This window comes from Macaca mulatta, chromosome 3, assembly GCF_049350105.2.
Source record: "Macaca mulatta isolate MMU2019108-1 chromosome 3, T2T-MMU8v2.0, whole genome shotgun sequence".
NCBI lineage: Eukaryota > Metazoa > Chordata > Mammalia > Primates > Cercopithecidae > Macaca > Macaca mulatta.
In genome coordinates, this window is record NC_133408.1 from 144,612,897 (window position 1) to 144,635,000 (window position 22,104).

The 22,104-nt window shown below is 38.7% G+C and overlaps 1 protein-coding gene across 6 annotated transcripts in view; it reads left to right on the forward strand.

The window, feature by feature from the left end:
- KMT2E (lysine methyltransferase 2E (inactive)) overlaps nucleotides 1-22,104 on the forward strand; it is a 101,395-nt gene that overhangs the window by 16,180 nt on the left and 63,111 nt on the right. For 2 of the 6 annotated variants that reach the window (XM_028846157.2, XM_015134638.3), the window contains exons 2-3: nucleotides 8,338-8,411; nucleotides 11,097-11,281. Coding sequence is in view for 2 of the 6 variants with exons in the window: in XM_015134638.3 (XP_014990124.2) it covers nucleotides 11,211-11,281 (71 nt within the window). In the remaining 4 variants the exon portion in view is untranslated. Of the gene's footprint in view, nucleotides 1-8,337; nucleotides 8,412-11,096; nucleotides 11,282-14,730; nucleotides 14,917-22,104 lie in introns of all 6 variants that reach the window. The other 4 variants (XM_028846158.2, XM_015134640.3, XM_028846155.2 and 1 more) reach the window with 3 other exon arrangements.

Sequence of the window (22,104 nt, forward strand, 5' to 3'; positions counted from 1 at the left end):
AGTCAAATAGATGATCTAATTGTGGAAGTATACATTTAACAGCTGTTCTAAAATAATGTGTGTCAAAATATAAACCAATAGTTAATGTAAATAGTGCATTCTTTAGGAGGTTAAAAAGGGAAGACATTAGTGTAGAACAAGTTTTATAGCTGGAGCAGTCTTTTGAGATAAAGACTAGTCAAATTGTTATTTACGGCTGAGGAAACAGCCCTTAGGAGGTTGATCTACTAGATATTTTAAAGCTATCTAAAATTGGGAAGGCTTCAAGGAAGCATTGGTTCTTGAAGGTCTAATATGATTTTTATTGGATGGGAAAGAAAAGGAAAAGAAAATTAGTGAATTTGAAGAGGATTGAGCAAGGTTATGCCAACAATAGCAAAAAAGACTTGCATAATCAAAGGAGTTGTAGATTGGATTATTAGTATGGAACAAGGTAACCTGATAAAATGTCAAGATTAGGAATTTGACTGAAATTACTGTGACCTACACTTTTTTGAATAGGTCAAAGTCAGGAGGAAACTAGTGGCTTTTGAAGTATAATATTCTGTCCAGTGTTGTAACCAACAGTTCTAAAATAGAGCACTGGTGTGAATGCCCTTTTAGTTTTTTGGTAAGGCATTCAGGCCACATCTCAGACCTACTACATGAGAATCTCTAGGGTAAGGCCTAGGAACCTATCATTTTCTACTCCTATCCCCAGGTGTATGAAAAGTGACAGTTGTGGATCTATGTTTGGGAACCAGTGATTTAAAAGCCAAGTTAGTATATGGAAAGAAACTACTTAGAGAAGTATTCATTGCCCAGCTCTGAGATAATAAAATGTGGACAGTACCATCAGAAAGATTTGTTTAAATTCTGTTAATTAGATTTGATGCATGTTGTTTTTAGAGAGGGAAAGAAGAAAATTCTCAGGTTTTCTAGTATGAAAGAAATGGATTCAAAATAGTGATAGAAAGCATGCTTAGAAGGAGATAGAAGGAGAGTGAGGACACTGTTTTACTTGAGATTAAAGAATGACAGAATAGGCCAGGTGCAGTGGCTCACTCCTGTAATCCTAACAGCTTGGGAGGCCAAGGTGGGTGGGTCACTTGAGGTCAGGAGATCGGAAACAGCCTGGCCAACATGGTGAAACCCTGTCTCTACTAAAAATATAAAAAACTAGCCAGGCATGGTGGCAGGTGCCTGTGATGAAGGTACTTGGGAGGCTGAGGCAGGACAATCACTTGATCCCGGGAGGTGGAGGTTGCAGTGAGCAAAGATGGCGCCATTGCACTCCAGCCTTGGCAATGAGAGGGAAACTCTGTCTTGGGGGTTGGGGGTGGGTGGTGGGGGCGTGGAGAAAGAATGACAGAATAAAATAATTGCCAACATTGTTTTAATAAAAAACATGCTCTTGTTTTGGTTATTTAATAGCTGAAAAAGGTGGGGCATGGTGGCTTATGCCTGTAATCCCATCACTTTGGCAGGCCAAGGTGGGTGGATCACTTGAGGTCAGGAGTTCGAAACTAGCCTGGCCAATATGATGAAATGCCATCTCTACTAAAAATACAAAAATTAGCTGGGCATGGTGGTGGGCACCTGTAATCCCACCTAATTGGGAGGCTGAGGCAGGAGAATTGCTTGAACATGGGAGGCAGAGGTTGCAGTGAGCTGAGATTGTCTTACAGCACTCCAGCCTGGGTGACAGAGTGAAACTATCTCAAAAAAAAGAAAAAAGAAAAAAAAGGCCAGGCATGGTGGCTCATGCCTGTAATCCCTGCACTTTGGGAGGCTGAGGTGGGTGGATCACTGGAGGTTAGGAGCTTGAGACCAGCCTGGCCAACATGATAAAACCCTGTCTCTACTAAAAATACAAAAATTATCTGGGTGTGGTGGCGCGCCTGTAGTCCCAGCTTCTTAGGAGGCTGAGGCAGGATAATCTCTTGACCCCAGGAGACAGAGGTTACAGTGAGCCGTAATCACACCATTGCACTCCGTACTCCAGCCTGGGCGACGCAGCAAGACTCTGTCTCAAAAAAAAAAAAAAGATAAAAAGTAATAGTGATCAAGCCTAATGGTCTATATAGGTTAAGTAAATAAAAGATACATGGGGCTGAGCGCGGTGGCTCAAGCCTGTAATCCCAGCACTTTGGGAGGTCGAGGCAGGTGGATCACCTGAGGTCAGGAGTTCGAGACCAGCCTGGCCAACATGGTGAAACCCCGTCTCTACTAAAAATACAAAAATTAGCTGGGTGTGGTGGCGCACGCTGTAGTCTCAGCTACTTGGGAAGCTGAGGCAGGAAAATCGCTCGAACCTGGGAGGCGGAGGTTGCAGTGGCTAAAGATCACACCACTGTACTCCAGCCTGGATGACAGAGCGAGACTCCATCTCAAAAAAAAAAAAGTGTTTGCAGGATTTTTTTAAAAAAGTTATTTTGTTTTACTTATTTATTGTTTTTAGAGACAGGATCTTGGTCTGTTCCCCAGGCTGGAGTATGGTGGTGTTATCATGGTTCACTGTAACCTCAGACTCCTGGGCTCAAGTGATGCTGTCACCTCAGCCTCCTGATTAGCTGGAATTACAGGCACATACCACTACACCTGGCTAATTTTTTAAAAAAATTTTTGTAGAGACAGAGTCTTGGTTTTTTGCCCAGGCTGGCCTCAAACTCCTGGCCTCAAGCAGTCCTCCTGCCTTGGCCTCCCAAAATGTGGGATAACAGGTGTGAGCCACTATGTCCAGCCTAGGATTTTGTTGTTATTTGATTTTTAATTACAGTAAGCTTTGACACTATTTTTTGAAAGAGTAAAAAATATTCTACTCAATATGTCCTTTGGACAAGTGGAATATACCGGTGAAACAAGTTTTTCATATCAAATTTTAAGTCAGTATTTTCGTTTAGCTACTGATTTTCAAACAATTCTTCAGGAATCTGTAGGTGAGAGGGTGTACAGGCATGGACATTCCCTGCTATTTTTTTAAACCACAGATATAGCAAATATGAAGTACAAATGCCTACTGTACCCATTGGCAGACATCTCTGTGGCATTCTTCCTTTATATTTGACTTTCTTGGTATAGCACTTCAAGTGGACACTAACAATGACTGGTTAAAGCATAGGAGATTAAAACTATTTTTTCATGTTACAATCAAAAAGGATGCCTAGATTTCTGTGTTAATATTTCATGTATAGGAAAATTGCTACCAATGCTCAAAAAGAGTTTGAAGGCCACAATTTTAATGTCATTTTAAAAAATTAAACTTTTAATTTTGTGGTAATTATAGATTTGCATATGGTTGTAAGAAATAATAGAGAAATTCTATATATCTTTACCCAGTATCTTAGTCCATTTAGTGTTGATGTAACAATACCTGAGACTAGGTAATTAATAAAAGGTTTTTTGTATTTTTGCTTGTTTTTTGTTTTTTATTTTAAGACGGAGTCTCGCTCTGTCGCCCAGGCTGGAGTGCAGTGATGCGATTTCGGCTGATTGCAAGCTCCACCTCCTGGGTTCATGCCATCCTTTTGCCTCAGCCTCCCGAGTAGTTGAGACTACAGGCGCCTGCCACCACACCTGGCTAATTTTTTTTATTTTTAGTAAAGACGGGATTTCACTGTGTTAGCCAGAATGGACTCGATCTCCTGACCTCGTGATTCACCTGCCTCAGCCTCCCAAAGTGCTGGGATTACAGGTGTGAGCTACTGCACCTGGCCTAAAGGGTTTTTTAGTTAATTGCTCTGCAGGCTGGGAAGTTCAAGAAGCATGGTGGCATCACAACATGGAGCAAAATCAAAAGGGAGGTGGACACGTGTGAAAAAGCAGAACTCAAAGGGTGTTGTGGCTAAAATTTTAACAACCCACTCTCTCAGGAACTAATCTATTCCTCAGAGAACTAATCCATTCTTGCCAGAGATAACGCTCTCACTACCACAATACTAACACCAAGCCACCCACAGAGTCGGGGCCCTCATGATCCAGATACCTCCTGTTCAAGGCCCTACCTCTTAAAGGCTCCACGTCACAACCTTGCTTCACTGGAAATAAGGTTTCAACATGAGTTTTGGCAGGGACAAATCTTATTCAAACCATAGTACGCAGTTTCCTTCAGTGGTAACATCTTGTAAAATTGTAGTACAGTGTCCTGACTAGTGTGTGTGTGTGTTTATTTTAAGAGATAGGGTCTCCTTTGTTGCCCAGGTTGGAGAGTAGTATGAGCATAGCTTGCTGTAATTTCAAACTCCTAGGCTCAGACGATCCTTGTACCTCAATCTCCTGAATAGTTAGGACTACAGAGATGCACCACCATGCCCAGCTAGTTTTTTTATTTTTGTAGAGTTTGGGTCACACTATGTAGCCCAGGCTGTTCTGAAACTCCTGGCTTTACGTGATCCTTCTGCCTCAGCCTCCCAAAGTGCTGGAATTACAGACGTGAGCCAACACACCTGGCCAAGACCAGAATATTGACACTGATACAATCTTCTCATTTTATTCAGGCTTCCCAGTTTTATTTGTACTCATTTGTTTGTCTAGATTTAGTTCTGTACATTATGATCACATAAATGTACCTGTACCCACCACCACAGTTAAGGTATAGAACAATTTTATCACCACAAGGATCCTTTTTTTTTTTTTTCTTGAGATGGAGTCTTGCTCTGTCTCCCAGGCTTGAGTGCAGTATCGCGATCTCGGCTTACTGCAGCTCCTCTCCCGGGTTCATGCCATTCTCCTGCCTCAGTCTCCCGAGTAGCTGGGACTATAGGTGCCCGCCACCACGCCTGGCTAATTTTTTGTATTTTTAGTAGAGACGGGGTTTCACGATGTTAGCCAGGATGGTCTCGATCTCCTGACCTCGTGATCCGCCCACCTCGGCCTTCCAGTGTTGGGATTACAGGCGTGAGCCACCGCGCCCGGCCCACCACAAGGATCCTTAGTATTGTTCTCCTATGTAACCGTACCTACCTCCCTCTACCCCTTTTCTTCTGAATAACCTATCCTCCATTTCTATAATTTATTTCTTTAAGAATGTTATATAAATGGAGTTAAATAGTGTGTAACTTTCTGAGATTGGCTATTTTTGTTTTTTTTCTTTTTTGGGATGGAGTTTTCATTTTGTCACCCAGTCTGGAGTGCAGTGGTGCAATCTCAGTTCACTGCAACCTCTTCCTCCCAAGTTTAAGCAATTCTCATGCCTCAGTCTCCTGATTAGCTGAGCTTACAGGTGCCCACCCCCACACCTGGCTAATTTTTTTTTTTTTTTTTTTTTTGAGACAGAGTCTTGCTCTGTCGCCCAGGCTGGAGTATAGTGGCACAATCTCAGCTCATTGCAAGCTCCGCTTCCCGGGTTCACGCCATTCTCCTGCCTCAGTCTCCCGAGTAGCTGGGACTACAGGCGCCCGCCACCACGCCTGGCTAATTTTTTTTTTTTTTTTGTATTTTTAGTAGAGATGGGGTTTCACTGTGTTAGCCAGGATGGTCTCGATCTCTTGACCTCATGATCCACCTGCCTCAGCCTTCCACAGTGGTGGGATTACTGGCATGAGCCACCGCGCCCGACCTAATTTTTTTTTTTTTATTGTTAGTAGAGACGGGTTTCATCATCTTGTCCAGGCTGGTCTCGAACTCCTGACCTCAAATTATCCACCTGCATCAGCCTCCCAAAGTGCCGAGATTACAAGTGTGAGCTACTGTGCCCCGCCAAGATTGGCTTTTTTTTTTTTTTTTTTTTTTCTGCTCAGCATAATTACCTTGGATTCACCCAAGTTGTTGCATGTATTGTTTGTTCCTTTATATTGCTGAGTAGTGTTCCTTTTAATTTTATTTTCTTGCTTTATTATTATTATCTTTTTTGAGACAGAGTTTTGCTCTTGTTGCCCAGCTGTGCAGTTCCAGTGATTCTTCTGCCTCAGTCTCCTGAGTAGCTGGGACTACAGGCATGCACCACTACGCCCGGCTAGTTTTTGCATTTTTAGTAGAGATGGGGTTTCACCATGTTGGCCAGGCTGGTCTTGAACTCCTGACCTCAGATGATTCACCCACCTTGGCCTCCCAAAGTGCTGGGATTACAGGTGTGAGCCACCACCGCACCTGGTCATAAACACAAATTTTAAGACTTTGAGACTGTATTTTCCCATGTTTGTGGTGTTTTAATGCATTGTTGCAGATTAAATGTAAGTTTGTTAACTAGATCAGGTTTGAGGGATGAGCAAGGTCAGTTTTGTTAGTGCAGTTTCATTTAATGATCAGAGGAAATGCAATCCAGATATTCTGGAGTAAGATACTTAAGTATTTAATTTCCCTTTTTGAGAGAGGCAGCTGTCAATTTTTTCTTCCTTAATTGTAAATTCTAGATTATTTATTTTACCTGTCATCTGGCAAGTTTTTATTTTTATTTTTATTTTTTTTTATTTTAAGGCAGAGTCTGTCACCCAGACTGGAGTGCAGTGGAGCAATCTTGGCTCACTGCAACGTCTGTCTCCTAGGTTCAAGCAATTCTGGTGCCTCAGCCTCTCAAGTAGCTGGGATTACAAGTGTGCCTCACCACACCCAGCTTATTTTTGTATTTTTAGTAGAGACAGGGTTACACCATGTTGGCCAGGCTGGTCTTGAATTCCTTACCTCAGGTGACCCGCCCTCCTAGGCCTCCCAAAGTGCTGGGATTACAAGTGTGAGCCACAGCTCTCGGCCATCTGGCAGTTTTTAATTTCAGGCAAACTGATGTGTAGGCTCTGGAATCAGACCACAAGGGTTCAGATCTTGATTTGGCTATTAGTTATGAACTTCGAACAAATTTAACTTCTCTACCTCATTGTAAAATGGGGATAATATACCTATATCGTAGGCTTATTGTGGAGATTAAGCATTGTAAGCACTCAGAATTTGCTATCATTATTATTATAACCAATAGTTGGGGAAGTTTGGGTATCAGATAAGTGCTTGTAGAGCACTATCTGGTAGTAATGTTAGCTCAGTTGTAGAAATACGTATTCATTTTGTTATCAGATTTGTATTTTACAGTTTTTTAGAATCTAAAATTCTGTTGTTTTGATTACTTGGAGTAATCTGTTAATGTGCTTGTAATTGTAAAATCATCAACCTAAATCAATTTCCATTTATAGTTGAAAGTCAGAACAGTGAAATGACTTGCCCAAGCATTCATAGGTAGTAACTTGGAATGGATCTTGACTGACTAGTGTTCTTTTCATTTTACCTTAGTCAGCTGCTGTAAATTAAATCTTAAATGAATAATAAGGGCTGTTTGGATTCCCATCTCAGTTACATGTCTCCTCAAAATTTCTTTCAAGTTTCTTTAATTATTTCCATTCGTAATTAAGCCAAAAATTTACCTCCTTAGTCTCTCAGTGATACACATCCAAAATATATACATTAATTTAATTTAAAATATTTATTGAGCACTGTGCCAGGTGCTTATAAAGGACAGAAATATAGTTAATGGCTCTTTCCTCAAAGAGATTGTTATATTGGGCACTTTTATTTGTAATTTTAGAAAAATGTTTTTCCTCATATTTTTATTCTTTCTGCCTTTTGGGTATCATATTAATCTTTAAAGTGTTATTTTTTTGTTTTGTTTTGTTTTGTTTTTTTTAAGACAGGGTCTCCCTCTGTCACCCAGGCTGGGGTGCAGTTGTGCAATCATGGCTTACTGCAGCCTTGACCTCCTGGGCTCAAACAATCCTGCCATCTCAGCCTCCCAAGTAACTGGGACTACAGGTGTGCATCACCACATCCAGCTAATTTTTGTATTTTTTGTAGGGACGAAGTCTCACTGTGTTGCCCAGGCTGCTCTTGAACTTCTGGGCTCAGTAGTCTACCTGCCTTAGCTGCTGGAAGTGCTGGGATTACAGGTGTGAGCCACTGCACCCAGCCTGTTTTCTGTTTATTTTAACATGGTCTTAAAGGCAGCTTCAGACTTCCAGTTTTCCTGATAAACTGTTTTCTACTTTAATTGCTTTTTTTTGCCTTTTACTTCATTTTTCCTACTTTAGAGTTGTGTTTGTTTTTATTGTTTTTGTTTTGGTATTGTTGCCTTTGCTAAATCTGTTTTTAATATTAAAATTTAACATTTTTTGAAGTTATTTTTAAAATTTTTTAAATATTAAATTTAATATTGTATCCCAGTGTTTCTTTTTCCAATTTGATTTAGTATTTAGCTTTGATTGTTGCCTTTACTTGTGTTTACATTCATTTGTGTAAAAAGGGAAGAATAAATTTATCCTTTTAAGAATTGGCTGCTTTATGTGAGTCACTTTGGTTTTAGGTACCATGTTTGTTAGAAGTAACTGTAATTTTATGCCATTTTAAAATAGCTCAAAACTCCTGTGTTCACTTGGTTTCTAGGTCTATTCTGGATAAGCAGGTTTTGTGAAGACATTTATTCTTTCTTGGACCTCAGATTTACCAGACATCTCATGGTATTTCCTTTTATATTATTTCTTTAATGGCTGCCATTTATTCTCAGTGTATTTTGTACATATTTTACTTGTCAGCTGGATGACCAGTTTTTTGATTCACATGTAAGATGTGAAACATTGTGTTAATTGTTCAGGTTGTATTAAAAACCTTTTCCCTTTATTTGTAACTTTTTATTTTTATTTTTGAGACAGAGTCTTGCTCTGTCGCCAGGCTGGAGTGCAGTGGCGCAATCTCAGCTCACTACAGCCTCTGACTCCCTGTTTTAAGCGATTATTCCTACCTCAGCTTCCCGAGTAGCTGGGATTACAGGCACATGCCACCAACCCCAGCTAATTTTTGTATTTTTAATAGAGACAAGGTTTCACCATGTTGGCCAGGATGGTCTCAATCTCCTAAACCCGTGATCCGCCCTCCTCGGCCTCCCAAAGTGCTGGGATTACAGGCGTGAGTGAGCCAGCACACCCGGCCTATTTTTGACTGTTTTTTAAGCTCGCTGTGTTAAAGGTCACATCTTTTCTGCCTACTACATTGGCTTTTCCTTTTTGAAAAAGCTGTGACTTGACCCTAACGAATTCATCATTTTGTTAAATATCAACAAGATTTTTAAGCAGTGTGAGTTTTCTCATTATAAGATTTTTTATATTAATGAAAATAGTGAAATATTTGCCTTAATGTCTTAATACATATGACCTCTTGTCTTCTGACCTCTTGTGAGTAAATTACTGAGATCTGCTTTTCCTATTGAATCAAATTCAGAGTCTGCAGTTCTGTTTCAGATGTGATGTTTCTTTGTCCTGAGGATGAGCTTCTGTGTTTTTAGGGAAATGCAGTTATGGGAATGTCATGTAGTTGTTTTTAATGACACTTGATTATACAGGGTGATAGTATTTTTAATAGAGACAGGGTTTCACAGGGTGAAATACAGGGTGATAGTTCGTTTAGTTAATTAAGCCAGAGCTGCAGTTTCATCTGAAGTGCTCTAATGCATTCATCAATTCTTTGTAGAATGCTGTTATGTTCCAGGCACTGTGCAGTTTGGAAGACAAGCAGCAATAGCACAAATAGAAGTCATTGTCTGAAGGAGGTTTGTGGCAAGCTCTTTACTGAAACAGCTCAAGTGTGGTGTTTATTGAGGATGGCATATTTATATAAAAAGGGACATACTGGTAAATAAATACCTAAGTAGATTATTTTAAATTAGAAGTATCACTCAGTTACTTAAAAGACTTTAATAATGACTTGATTTCCTTTCAGTGTCTGCCTCTGGTAAATAAGTATACCACTAAATATAGTATATACCTAAAATACAAGACTTTTTATGAGTCTAACATAAAAAACAGTGTTTCTTCAAGTAGCAATTCTTATAGCTGCCTATAATATTTAGTTAACATTTGAGAATATCCAGGTTAATTCCTGTTTCACAGATTATACAGATTTTGAGTTCATATATTATGGGGGAATATATTACCAAAGTGGGTAAATAACGTGTTAATAGTTGTTTGAATTCTCCAAGAAAACTAGCCTTGAACTTTTAAACTATGTGTAACTGGAGGAGAGCTACCAGATTACAAATTATTATAATATAAAAATATGTAATAGTAGACAATTGCACACTGCTTTTCAATATTTCAGGTATTACATTACAGAGACAAGGATAATGACTGTTGCTGTTTTCTAATTTATAGGATTATCTATATTGGTTTTGTTCCTGAGTTTCACCTGTATAATTTTTGAAAAGACTTTGAGTAGATATTTTATAAACATACCTATAGCCACTGTTATGTAGTGAATTTAAATTAGAAAAATTGATGTCGAAGCTAAGTATCTTTTAGTTGCTGTTGTAAATTTTAAAAAAAAACTTAGTTTTTTCTACTAATTGAATTAGGGGGTATTAACTCTTTAATAACTGAACAGTATTAATGGAAGAAAAAGAGAATTCCCTCAACAGTATACCTAGATTTACCTGTTACAGAAAATGACAACTACTGTACAGTAATTGAATTTATTACCAATAACATAGTTTCCCTTACATACAGATACAAACAGTAGAGTAGAATTGGTTCAAATCCTGGTTTCATCTCTTAAATGGAGCAACCTTGATTAAGTTTTTTTAAACCATGTGTAGCTGGGGGAGAGCTACCAGACTACTAATTATTATAATATGAAAATACACAATAATAGACAATTACACAGTGCTTTTCAATATTAGCCTGTTTTGGTTTTCTTTTCCTCAGTGGTAAAATGGAGGTACCTACCTTAGAATTAGGAGGATTAAATAGACCATCCATGTAAAAAGCTGATTATGGTGCTTAGTCCATAGTAAGTACTCAGTATTTGTTAGTATATTGTTAGATCACTCACTGAACAAAGAAGACTTATTTTTGCATACTGGCACTGTAAGAAATTACATTTTATCCTTTAAAATGATTACTTTTTGGTTCTTTACTAAATATGCCTTAGTAATCTTCTTGTGGCATCCTAAATTCATTCCCTCAGAAAGATTGTGATTTAGAAACTTTTTTTTGATCATGATCACGTAACTCAATTCCAGAAAAGTTAATGAGAGAGACTCTAAGCAAATTTCAATTTATATTGAGATTTTAATAAAGAATGTTTTCTTCATGTTATTTTACTTACTGTTATAGAGTGACTCTTGCTTTTTTGTTTCCTTTTCTTTTAAACAGGGTTTGTGGATGCACTTAGATGTTTGCAATGAGCACTGTGGCTGGCATGCCCCAGTGTTTTGGATACCAATGCATAGGACTCCATAGTAATCGAATTTACCAGAGGCGAACGTCATGAGCATAGTGATCCCATTGGGGGTTGATACAGCAGAGACGTCATACTTGGAAATGGCTGCAGGTTCAGAGTAAGTATTTAAATTGGTTACATAAGCAAAAAAAAAAAAAAAAAAAAAAAAAAAAGGAAACCCTTCTGGAGCTAGAAAGTAGGAAGAGCTGTAAGTGGAAAATATTAAATTTCTTCTTTCCTAGCCATTTTTTAAAGTAAAAAAAAAAAAAAAGGTTACCTTTCTCAAACACTGAGAACATGATTGCTAACCTTGTTTTCCTTTTAAATAGTATTACCACTGATATTCATTATTGAAGTATTGGCATGACTTTTTTTGACTCCAAATTTCTGAGAATTGATACATTTTTTACCAACTGTATTTTACTATAGTATTTGATATTGTTTCCAGTGTCACTAGAGCCACCTGCTGACAGGAGTCATTAGTTTGTTGGTGCTTGGGTTCCCCCCACCCCCAGCAACCAGGTGGAGTTTTGCTGTGTCACCCAGGCTGGAACGCAGTGGCTCTATCTCGGCTCACTGCAGCCTCCGCCACCAGGGTTCAAGCAATTCTCCTACCTCAGCCTCCTGAGTAGCTGTATTACAGGCGTGTGTCACCACGTGCAGCTAATTTATGTATTTTTAGTAGAGATGGTGTTTCATCATGTTGGCTAGGCTGGTCTTGAACTCCTGACCTGGTGATCCACTCGCCTTGGCCTCCCAAAGTGTTGGGATTACAGGCATGAACCTCTGCGCTCAGCTGGTGCTCAGGTATTTTTAGTTTGAATTTGTATAATTGAAGATTCTAGCATATTTTGTATATAATGAAATATTTGCAAAAACTTTTTACTTGTTCTTTTTTCTCTCAGTGCTTAACATTTTTGCTTATGATTTCTTGACACTTAATCCACTATGAAGAAACTATTTTTTCTGCTGCTTTTAAAGTGAGTGTTGATTTGTTTGTACTAATTGGAGGTGCTTTCATTTAAGCATGGCTTTGTTTTTGTATTCAAAAGCCTGCTTTAAAGTACTGTCCTTGCATTGTTTACAACTGTTCTTTTTTTGTTGTTTGTTTGTTTTGTGACAGAGTCTCGCTCTGTCATCCAGGCTGGAGTGCAGTAGGGCAATCTTGGCTCACTGCAACCTCCAGGCTCAAGGGATTCTCATGTCTTAGCCTCCTAAGTAGCTGGGATTACAGGTGCATGCCACCACACCCGGCTAATTTTTGTATTTTTAGTAGAAACAGTGTTTCACCACATTGACCAGGCTGGCCTGAAACTCCTGGGCTCAAACGATCTGCCCACCTTAGCCCCGCAAAGTGCTGGGATTACAGGCATGAACCACCGTGCCCAGCCATGTTTACAGCTGTTCTTAGGGTAATGCTGAATTTTTCATTTGTTTCATACTTAATCATAAACAATTTTTTCTTATATTTTTTTCGCTTGTAATACAGAGCTCCTTGTATTCATATAATGTTCTGTAACAGTGTTAAGCAGCTCCCCTACTTTGAGCAAGATGTTTTGTATAAAATATCTTAATCATCCCAACAAAAAGGCAGGTATTATTTTCATTTTATAAGAAATGCAGCTCAAGGAGATTAACATATTTGCCTGTGGCCACCTAATTAATAAAAAGTAAAGTTAGTTTGAACCCAGAGTTGCTTGGCTCCAGATTCATGCTGCCACATAGGTCAGAAGAGTAACATTTAGTTAATAGAGGAGTAAAATGAAGTGAAATGCCACATGTGATGAACTGAGGACAATTGTCATACCAAACTTCATTTGCTCTTTATTTTTAAATTTCTTATGTATTTTAATACAAATATTTAAAAATAATAGATTGTAAGAAAGAGAAAAGAAGTGGACAAATTTTGATCACAAATCTGAAGGAGTATATTGAGAAGTCATGGAGATTTTTTACACCTATTAATATAACAATTAGTATAACCTATTCATGTTATGCCTTCAATAACGTACACTGGCTATGGTTATATTATTGAGGTGTATGTTATTGGAGGTCTTAACACTCAAAGGGAAAATTAGAGGTTTTACCTAGGATCTAAGATGCTGGTGCGAGCCTCTCATCAAAACCCACTTACAGTTTGAGAGTTTATACAGAGAAGAAATTAGATTTTTAATTGGGAAGAAGAACATCCTTTAAGTCCAATTTCTGAGGAATTAGAGCTTATTTATTCAATCATTCTAAACTGTTCTTTTTCTCTAAATGCCTCTCTCAATTTAATGATTGGCATTTTTCCCTTTTTAGATTTTCAGTTCTAACTTACTTAAATTTCTGCACTAATAATATATGATGTGGCTTAGATGATAATTTATGATGATTTTTTAATGAATAAGGACATTTTGGTATAAAACAAATAAGATTTTAAATTTATAAAGTGGTTCCAGAAAAATGTGGCAATATCAAATAGATTATTGCAAACAGAGTAGTGGTTATTCTTCCTTTAATGTTTTTGACGTTAATTTAGAATTACAACACGTTTGTAAATAGCCTGTTTTCATTTTTAAGAATGGAAATATTACATAAATAATTCAGCTCAGTGCAGTGGCTTATGCTTATAATTCCAGTACTTTGGGAGTCTGAGGCTTGAGCCCAGCAGTTTGAGACCAGCCTGGGTAATACGATGAGACCCAGTCTCTACAAAATAAAAAAATTTTAAAAATTAGCTTGGCATGGTGGTGCATGCCTGTAGTCCCAGCTACTTGGGAGGCTGAGGTGGGAGGATCACTTGAGCCCAGGAGTTCCAGGTTGCAGTGAGCCATAATCACACCACTGTGTTTCAGCCTAGTAACAGAGCAAGACCCTGTCTCAAAAAAGTAAAACAAAATAATTCTACTTGTGATGACCAAAAATGTTCTCTATATTTGTAAAGTTAGTGAAGTAATGAAAATTAAAGTGGTATAAATTTAGGACTACCAGAATTTAGGCTTTGGGTAACCCTAGTCTAAAATAAGATCCAGTACCATTTTGTAATATAGGCTGTTTGCTTCATTAAGTAAATAATCAATAGTCATAAATAGTACTCTGGTAAATTTCACAGGGATAGTAGGGACAATGCAGTTTGATGGGGAAAATGCTAGACCAATTTAAGGACTTTAAGGTATTTTTTCTTTGCTATTATAATACCATGTTGACTTAGAATTAAGAGTTCAGAGTTTATTTTACAAATACGGACACAGACCCCAGAGTAGTTATGTGGCATGTCCCAAGGGTATATAGTGACTTTAGTGGTAGAGGTAGGACTTGGATGTAGAGTTTGTGACACTTAGATCAGTCATCTCCTGGTCTGTAAAACTGGAGATTGGACTATCTGCTCTATCAAATACCTCCTAGGATAGTGCCTGATTATCAGTTTGGAGCAGCAGTGACCCTATTTCCAAGAATAATTCAGTCCCACTACACTCAGTCCCATACCAGGCAGATCGCAGTAGCTGATCTACCAGTAGTATTGTGACAGTGTTGTTGGGGGAGTCAATGAATTGCCCTCTGAAGATCCACTATCACCGATTCTAGGCCAGGAGAATGCTACTTTCAGTCTTCGATATCTCTGAGGGAAAGGAAACCACACCCTGATACTCCCTTGGAGCCAGATGCAAACCAGCTTTGCCACACTATTTGTTCTACCTGCTTTACTTACCAAGGCTTAGGAGCAGCATTTCACCTTCTCCGGGCTCCCAGTATCACCTGAAGGGGTCAAAGGTAGGGCCTGAGTGACTCATTTGGATTAAGTCTTGACCCTTTGTCAATTTTATCTGTGCCTCTAATTCCTGTAATTGGGCACGGTCTAAAATGTAGGTCCATTCAGATGTCCAAATCCTTATGGTGTTCTTCCTTTTATTAATTCTTCCACCTGCTATGTATAATTTAGTTATTACTGTGACCATGCTACCATCACATTAAGGCCCATGCCTAGTTTTCAGGTCTTCTTATATTGCCCGATCTCACAGCAGAATTTGATACTGTTGACTCTCTTTACCTTTGGCTTTAGTGAAAATATATATATATATGTTTAAGTTGTGGCAAAATAGATACAACGTTTATCATGTTAACCATTTTTAAGTGAACAATTCGGTGGCAGTAAGTACATTCACAGTGTTGTGCAGCCATCACTACTGTTTTCGAACTTTATCATCCCAAATAGAAACTCTGCATTCATTAAATAACTCCTCGTTTCCCGCTTCTCCTTGTACCTCGTAGCCTCTATTCTAGTTTCTATCTCTATTTGCCTATTCTAGATACTTCATATAAGTGGAATTATAAAATACTTATTCTCTTATGTCTGGCTTATTTTACTTAGCATAATGTTTTCAGGATTCAACCATGTTATAGCATATACCAAAATTCCATTCCTTTTTATGGCTGAATAGTAGTCCATTGTTTAGATGTACTGTATTTTGCTTATCCATTCATCTTTTGATGTACACTTTGGGTTGTTCCTACCTTTTGGCTATTGTCAGTAATATTGCTATGAACGTTGGTGTACAAGTATCTGACTCCCTGTTTTAAATTCTTCTGGTTTTATAGCTAGGAGTGGAATTGCTAGGTCATAACATAATTCCACATTTAACATTTTGAGGAATCGCCCAACTCTTTTTCCATCTGGTTTTCTTTTTATGGCATGATCTCCTTTTTAAATGTTTCTTCTTTTTCTGAAGTATTTGTGTTTTCTAGGGATCTGCACTACCTTACTTTGTAAACTGTCCTGGAGATTTCATCTACTTTTATAGCTTTCACTGTTTTTGTATGCTCATGACTTCCAAATCAGCCTTACCTAATTCTCTCATGAGCTCCACTCACATAGCCCTCTGCGTTACTAGACCACTTAGATGTTCTGTGAGTAGTTCAAACTTAATAAAATTAGTACTATACTAATATACTAATTCTCTCTTCTTTCCCTCTTGTCCTCTCTAGTAAATTTACACCAAAAAAGCCCTTTTATTCACACATTCTGTTTTTCACTCTAAGACAACAATACACATAAACCATAATTTTTCTAAAAACACGTAAGTCATTTAATTTTCCCGTTTTTTTACGTCACTGGTTCCTTGTTGCCTTTAAGTCTAAATTCAGACTCATTCTAATAGTATGCAAAGGCTTTCTTTTTTTCTTCCTTTCTTCAAACTCCTGTTTGAATGGTTTCATGGTATTCCAGTCTAGAGGTGTACCAAAATTAAGTTTTAATCAGTCTCTTATTGAATATGTAAGTTGTTTGAGCCAAATATTGCAGTGAAATCAGCATTCTGGCATAATTTTTGTGCATGTCTTTAGTGATTTACTTAGAATAAATGTGATCTAGAATTACTAGGTCAAATGGAATGCAAGATCTTTTTAAAGGCTACTGATATATGTTGCCAGATTGCATTCCTGAAAGTTTTTGTCTACTCAGAAGAAGTCAATACCCTGGCAGTTTGGGACATTTAATGTCAGAGAAAGTAGGTTTATAGAATTTAACTCTTGAGAGTATCACATTATGATAGCATGTAAATACATCAAAATTTACCTTGCCATCTAATTTTATGTAATATATTCTGAGAAGTTAAGACTATGTACAATACAGTTTAACAAAATTGCCATTAAAATAGTTAGTTGTATTTTAAAAGTTGATGTGTCAAATGTGATCCCAAGACCATCCCCAGGCTCAAAGATTTGCTGGAAGGACTCACAGGATCCAGAATGTAGTTGTACCTCATGGCTAAGATTTATTACAGCGGAATAATCCAAAGCGAAATCAGTAAAGGGAAAAGGTACATGGAGTGAAACCTAGAGGAAAGCAGATGCAAGATTCCATGAGGCTTCTCCCCATTGAGGCACATAGGATGCATTTAATTTCTTCAGCAGTGAATTGTGACAATACATGTGAAATGTTATCTACCAAGGAAGCTCATTGGAGACTCAGTACCCAAAGTTTTTATTGAGGGATGGCACGTAGGCATCTGCCTAGAATGTATCAAAATTCCAGACTCCCAGAAAGAAAATAGGTATACAACATAAACCATATTGTTTGTATAAACAGTGTAGGCAGAGTAAGCTACCCTTATCATTTGAGGAAAGTTTCTTATCAATATAGGGAACTGTTTACCAGCTAAATTCCCAAATGCCAGCCAAGGACCACCCTTGTAAGGAGGTCTTTCTACCCTCTGGTAACTCTCCTCTGCACAGTTGATTTTTGCAGGATTAAGTTGAACTATATGAATGCCATTTTTATAGGTCAGAGTTGATCTGATATCAGTAATTCTGTATTGTTCAACTTAAGAGTAAGAGAAGAAGGAGTGAATTACAATTTGTTGAGTGCTGCTGTGCCAGGTAAATGTTTTACATTGTTACTGCATTATTTTTATACTGTGAGCTCAATGTTCTTCCCACTGATGTGAAAACAAAGGCTCAGAAGGGTTAACTAACTTCCCTGAAGTCATGGATTGTAAGGTATCAGAACTAGGGTGATATTCTTGGTCTATTTTAGATCCATGTCTTGCTTTTTCTCACAAACCAGTGCTGTTAGTTATCGGTTGAATTTATTACTACCTGTGCTTTTCAAATACTTCTGCAAAAAAAATATGTAAAACAGATGAAAGGAAAACAACTCTGGTTAAAATGGAAGTGAAGGTCTTAGAGCACTTTTAACCCTTCTCCTACCATAGACATTCCCAAGGAGCTTGCACAAGACAATAACTGTGCTCTTAGGAAAAAGAAAAGGAAATGGAAATACCCTGTGTTTCAGCAGCTATGGTAGACAATTGTGTGAAATCCCTTTTTGGGGGGGGTGGGATAGGGGCTCAAATAAAGGACCTCAAGGTTGCACAGGCTGTAGTACAGTAGTGTGGTCATGGGTCACTGAAGCCTCCACCTCCCAGGCTCAAGCAGTCCTCCTACCACAGCACCCCGAGTAGCTGGGACTACAGGTGCACACCATCACACCTGACTAATTTTGTATTTTTTTGTAGAGACAGGGTTTCGCCATGTTGTCCAGGCTAGTCTTGAACTCATGGGCTCAAGCGATCTGTCTGCCTTGGCCTCCCAAAGTGCTGAGATTATAGGCATGAGCCCCTGTGCATGGCCCAAATCCTCATTTTTTAATACCAGGAAATCTCATGATAATTTTATTCAGCCCAGTGAAGGATTAAATGCTGAGTTTTTTAAAAATCCCTATTGTGATATTTAAAGTTTGATTATTTAAGGGGATAGAGTTTTAAAAACCTGGGTCAACGTGACATTTAATACTAGATTTTATAGCTAGCTCAGTTTCTCCATACATTTTCTCATTTTTAAATTTAATTTGGTTCCTGATTATTAAAAAGTATGTGTGTGTTGTTGAAAATCCTCTTTTACTTCCCTAATTATTTTGGAATTTAGAATTAAATTTAGAACAAGGGTCAGCAGAACTTTCCTGTAAAGGGCCAAAGAGTAAATCTTTAAGACTTGCAATGATATGGTTTCTGTTGTAACTACTCAACTCTGCTCTTGTGGCTGGAAAGCAGACTGTGTGTGTAAATGAATGGACATGACAGTGTTCCGATAACACTTTGTCTACAGAATCAGGAAGCAGGCTGGATTTGGCCCAGTGGTTCTAGTTTGCCTACCACTCGTTTAGAGCAAAGAAATCTTGATAATGTACCGATTCTAATGAAGAGTACTAGTTTTTCTCTGATTTTATTGGCTTAAGCAAGTACTATTTCAATGGTATGACTTTCTTTAAATGTAATTACGTAGAGGAAACAGCCAAGTACAAAAGGTCCAAGGCAGGAACTAATTTAGATTGTCCTAAAGAACAGGGAAAAAATATCAAACATGGGATAATAGACCAAGGAAAGAATATTAAGAAAAGATTAGAGGAGTAGGGCCTAGGGGCCATAAGAAGTTAAGATTTTAAGTGAAATAAGTGCTGGCCAGGCGTGGTGGCTCACACCTGTATTCCTTTGGGAGGCTGAGGCTGGCCGGTTGCTTGAGCCCAAGAATTCAAGACTGGCCTTGGCAACATGATGAAATCCCATCTGTACAAAAAAAAAAAAAAATACCAAAGTTAGCCAAGTATGGTTGCTTGTGCCTGTAGTCCCAGCCACTTGGGCTGAGGTGGGATGATTGCTTGAGCCTGGGAGGTCTAGGCTGCAGTGAGCCCAGATCGCACCTCTGCATTCTAGCCTGGGTGACAAAGTGAGACCCTGTCTCAAAAAGGAAAAAAAAAAGTTCTAATTCAGTGCTCTAAATTAGTAAATATTTATTGAGGGCTTGTTATATGCCAGCTACTGTATGGGTCCTGGGGACACAACTTCAACCTAAAATTTTGTATTTATATTCAAATTCTGTTTTTTCTCTTATAAAACAGAAAAATGGACAGGCGCAGTGGCTCACACCTGTAATCCCAGCACTTTGGGAGGCTGAGGTGGGTGGATCACCTGAGATCAGGAATTCGAGACCAGCATGCTGAACATGACGAAACCCCGTCTGTACTAAAAATACAAAAAATTAGCTGGGTGTGGTGGCAGGCGCCTGTAATCCCAGCTACTCGGAGGCAGATGCAGGAGAATTGCTTGAACCCAGGAGACGGAGGTTGCAGTGAGCTGAGATCATGCCACTGCACTCCAGCCTGGGCGACAAGCAAAACTCCATCTCAAAAAAAAAAATAAAGAAAAAAGAAAAATGTTGCTTTAAAAAAATTAGAGTCCTGTTCCTCCACTTGCCCTCTGGATCTTATCCCTTCTCACCTTTTCAAAATCTTCATTCTTCCCTCTTGGCTGCAGTCATCCCATGTCTCTTGCATCTTCATTTTCGCTATTAGATCATTCCTATCACATACAAATATAACAGAATTATTTCCCTTTTTTATTGTTTCATTCCTCTAATCCTCTGTATAGCAAAACTCCTTGAGAAAGCTGTTTGTACTCATTATCAGGTTGCACAGCACTACTATAACCTTCTGTGTTGTCAAACTAATTGGTAGTCTTGTATAATTTATATACATTTTTTCAGATTTGTTGTAAATAATCATCCCTTCCCTTTCTTCCTACTAGAAAGGTTTAATTTTGAATTTCTGGGTACCACACTTAACTGACCACTATTGCTCATTTTTTCCTGACTTATTCTGTTATGCCCAGGCACTTTAAATGTCTAAGATTCAACTGCAGTCCCCTCTTTTAAAAAACTTGGTTTTTAGGTTATTACCTGGCTTTAAATATAATCTCTATGTGTGGTTACCCTCAATTTTTTATCTCCAGTCATAATCTTCCTAAGCTTCAGACTTGCATATGCAAATTGACAGCTTCACTTAGAATTCTTGATCTTCTTCTGCCCCCAAATCTACTTTTGGTTGTTGTTTTTTAGGCTCATCTACTTCTTTTTTCTTTTTCTTTTCTTTTCTTTTTTTTTCCTTTTTTTTTTTTTTTTTTTTTTTGAGACAGTCTTGCTCTGTCACCCAGGCTAGAGTGCAGTGGCATGATCTTGGCTCACTGCAGTCTCCACCTTCAGGATTCATGTGAACCTTTTGCCTCAGCCTCCCGAGTAGCTGAGATTACAGACGGCCACCAAGCCTGGCTAATTTTTTTATTTTTAGTCGAGATGGGTTTCACCATGTTGGCCAGGCTGGTCTCAAACTCCTGGCCTCAAGTGATCCACCTGCCTCGGCCTCCCAAAGTGCTGGATTTACAGGGATGAATCACAGCACCAGTCCTCATCTATTTCTTTCTTTCTTTCTTTCCTTTTTTTTTTTTTTTTTTTTTGAGATGGAGTTTCACTCTTGTCTGGGCTGAAGTGCAATGGTGCGATCTTGGCTCACTGCAACCTCCGCTTTCCAGGTTCAAGCGATTCTCCTGCCTCAGCTTCCCAAGTAGCTGGGATTACAGGCATGCGCCATCATGCCCGGCTAATTTTGTATGTTTAGTAGGGGCAGGGTTTCTCCATGTTGGTCAGGCTGGTCTCAAACTCCCGACCTCAGGTGATTTCGCCTGCCTTGGCCTCCCAAAGTGCTGGGATTACAGGTGTGAGCCACTGCCCTCACATCATCTGTTTCTTTAAATGGCTCCATCTCTATCCAGTTGCTTAAGTGAAAACCCTAAGCTGTCAGTCTTGATTGGTCCTTTCCCCTTAACCCCCGCGTCTAATTTGTTGGTCAGTACTGTGTCCTCCTTCAAAGTATATTTTTGTGGAGTCTTGCTGTGTCACCCGGCTGGAGTGCAGTGGCACGATATTGGTTCACTGCAACCTCTGCCTCCTGGGTTCAAGCAGTTCTCCTGCCTCAGCCTCCAGAGTAGATGGGACTACAGGTGCACACTACCATGCCCAGCTAATTTTTATATTTTTAACAGGATTTCATCGTGTTGGCCAGGCTGGTCTCGAACTCCTGACCTCAGGTGATCCGCCCTCCTCTGCCTCACAAAGTGCTGGGGTTACAGGCATGAACCGCCATGCCTGGCCAAAAGTATATTTTGAATCAGTACACTTATATCCATTTCTACTGTTGTCCTAATCCAGGCCTTTGTAATCTCTTGACTAACACTGGAGTGGAATACTCTCCATGTTTCTCTTTTGCCTTCTGTCATTTATTCTCTGTAGAAGCTGCTGCACTTCTTCTGAAGCATAAACCAGATCATATAATTCTCCCACTTAAAAAGCTTCCAATGACTTTCTGTGTTACTTAAAATATTAACTTTTTATGACCATAAGGCCCTCCTTTCTAATCTCTTCTCACTATTCTCTTCTTATCCCACTATTACTTCCATATTGATTTTTTTTTTGTTGTTCTTTTGAATATTTTACATTTGTTTCTGCCTTACGGACTTTGTACTCTTGCTTTCCTCTGTCTGGATCATTCTTATGTTCTTGGCATAATTATTAGCTAAACTCAAATATCACATTCTAGTGAGGCCTCGCCTCTTCCATTATCTATAATAATATCTG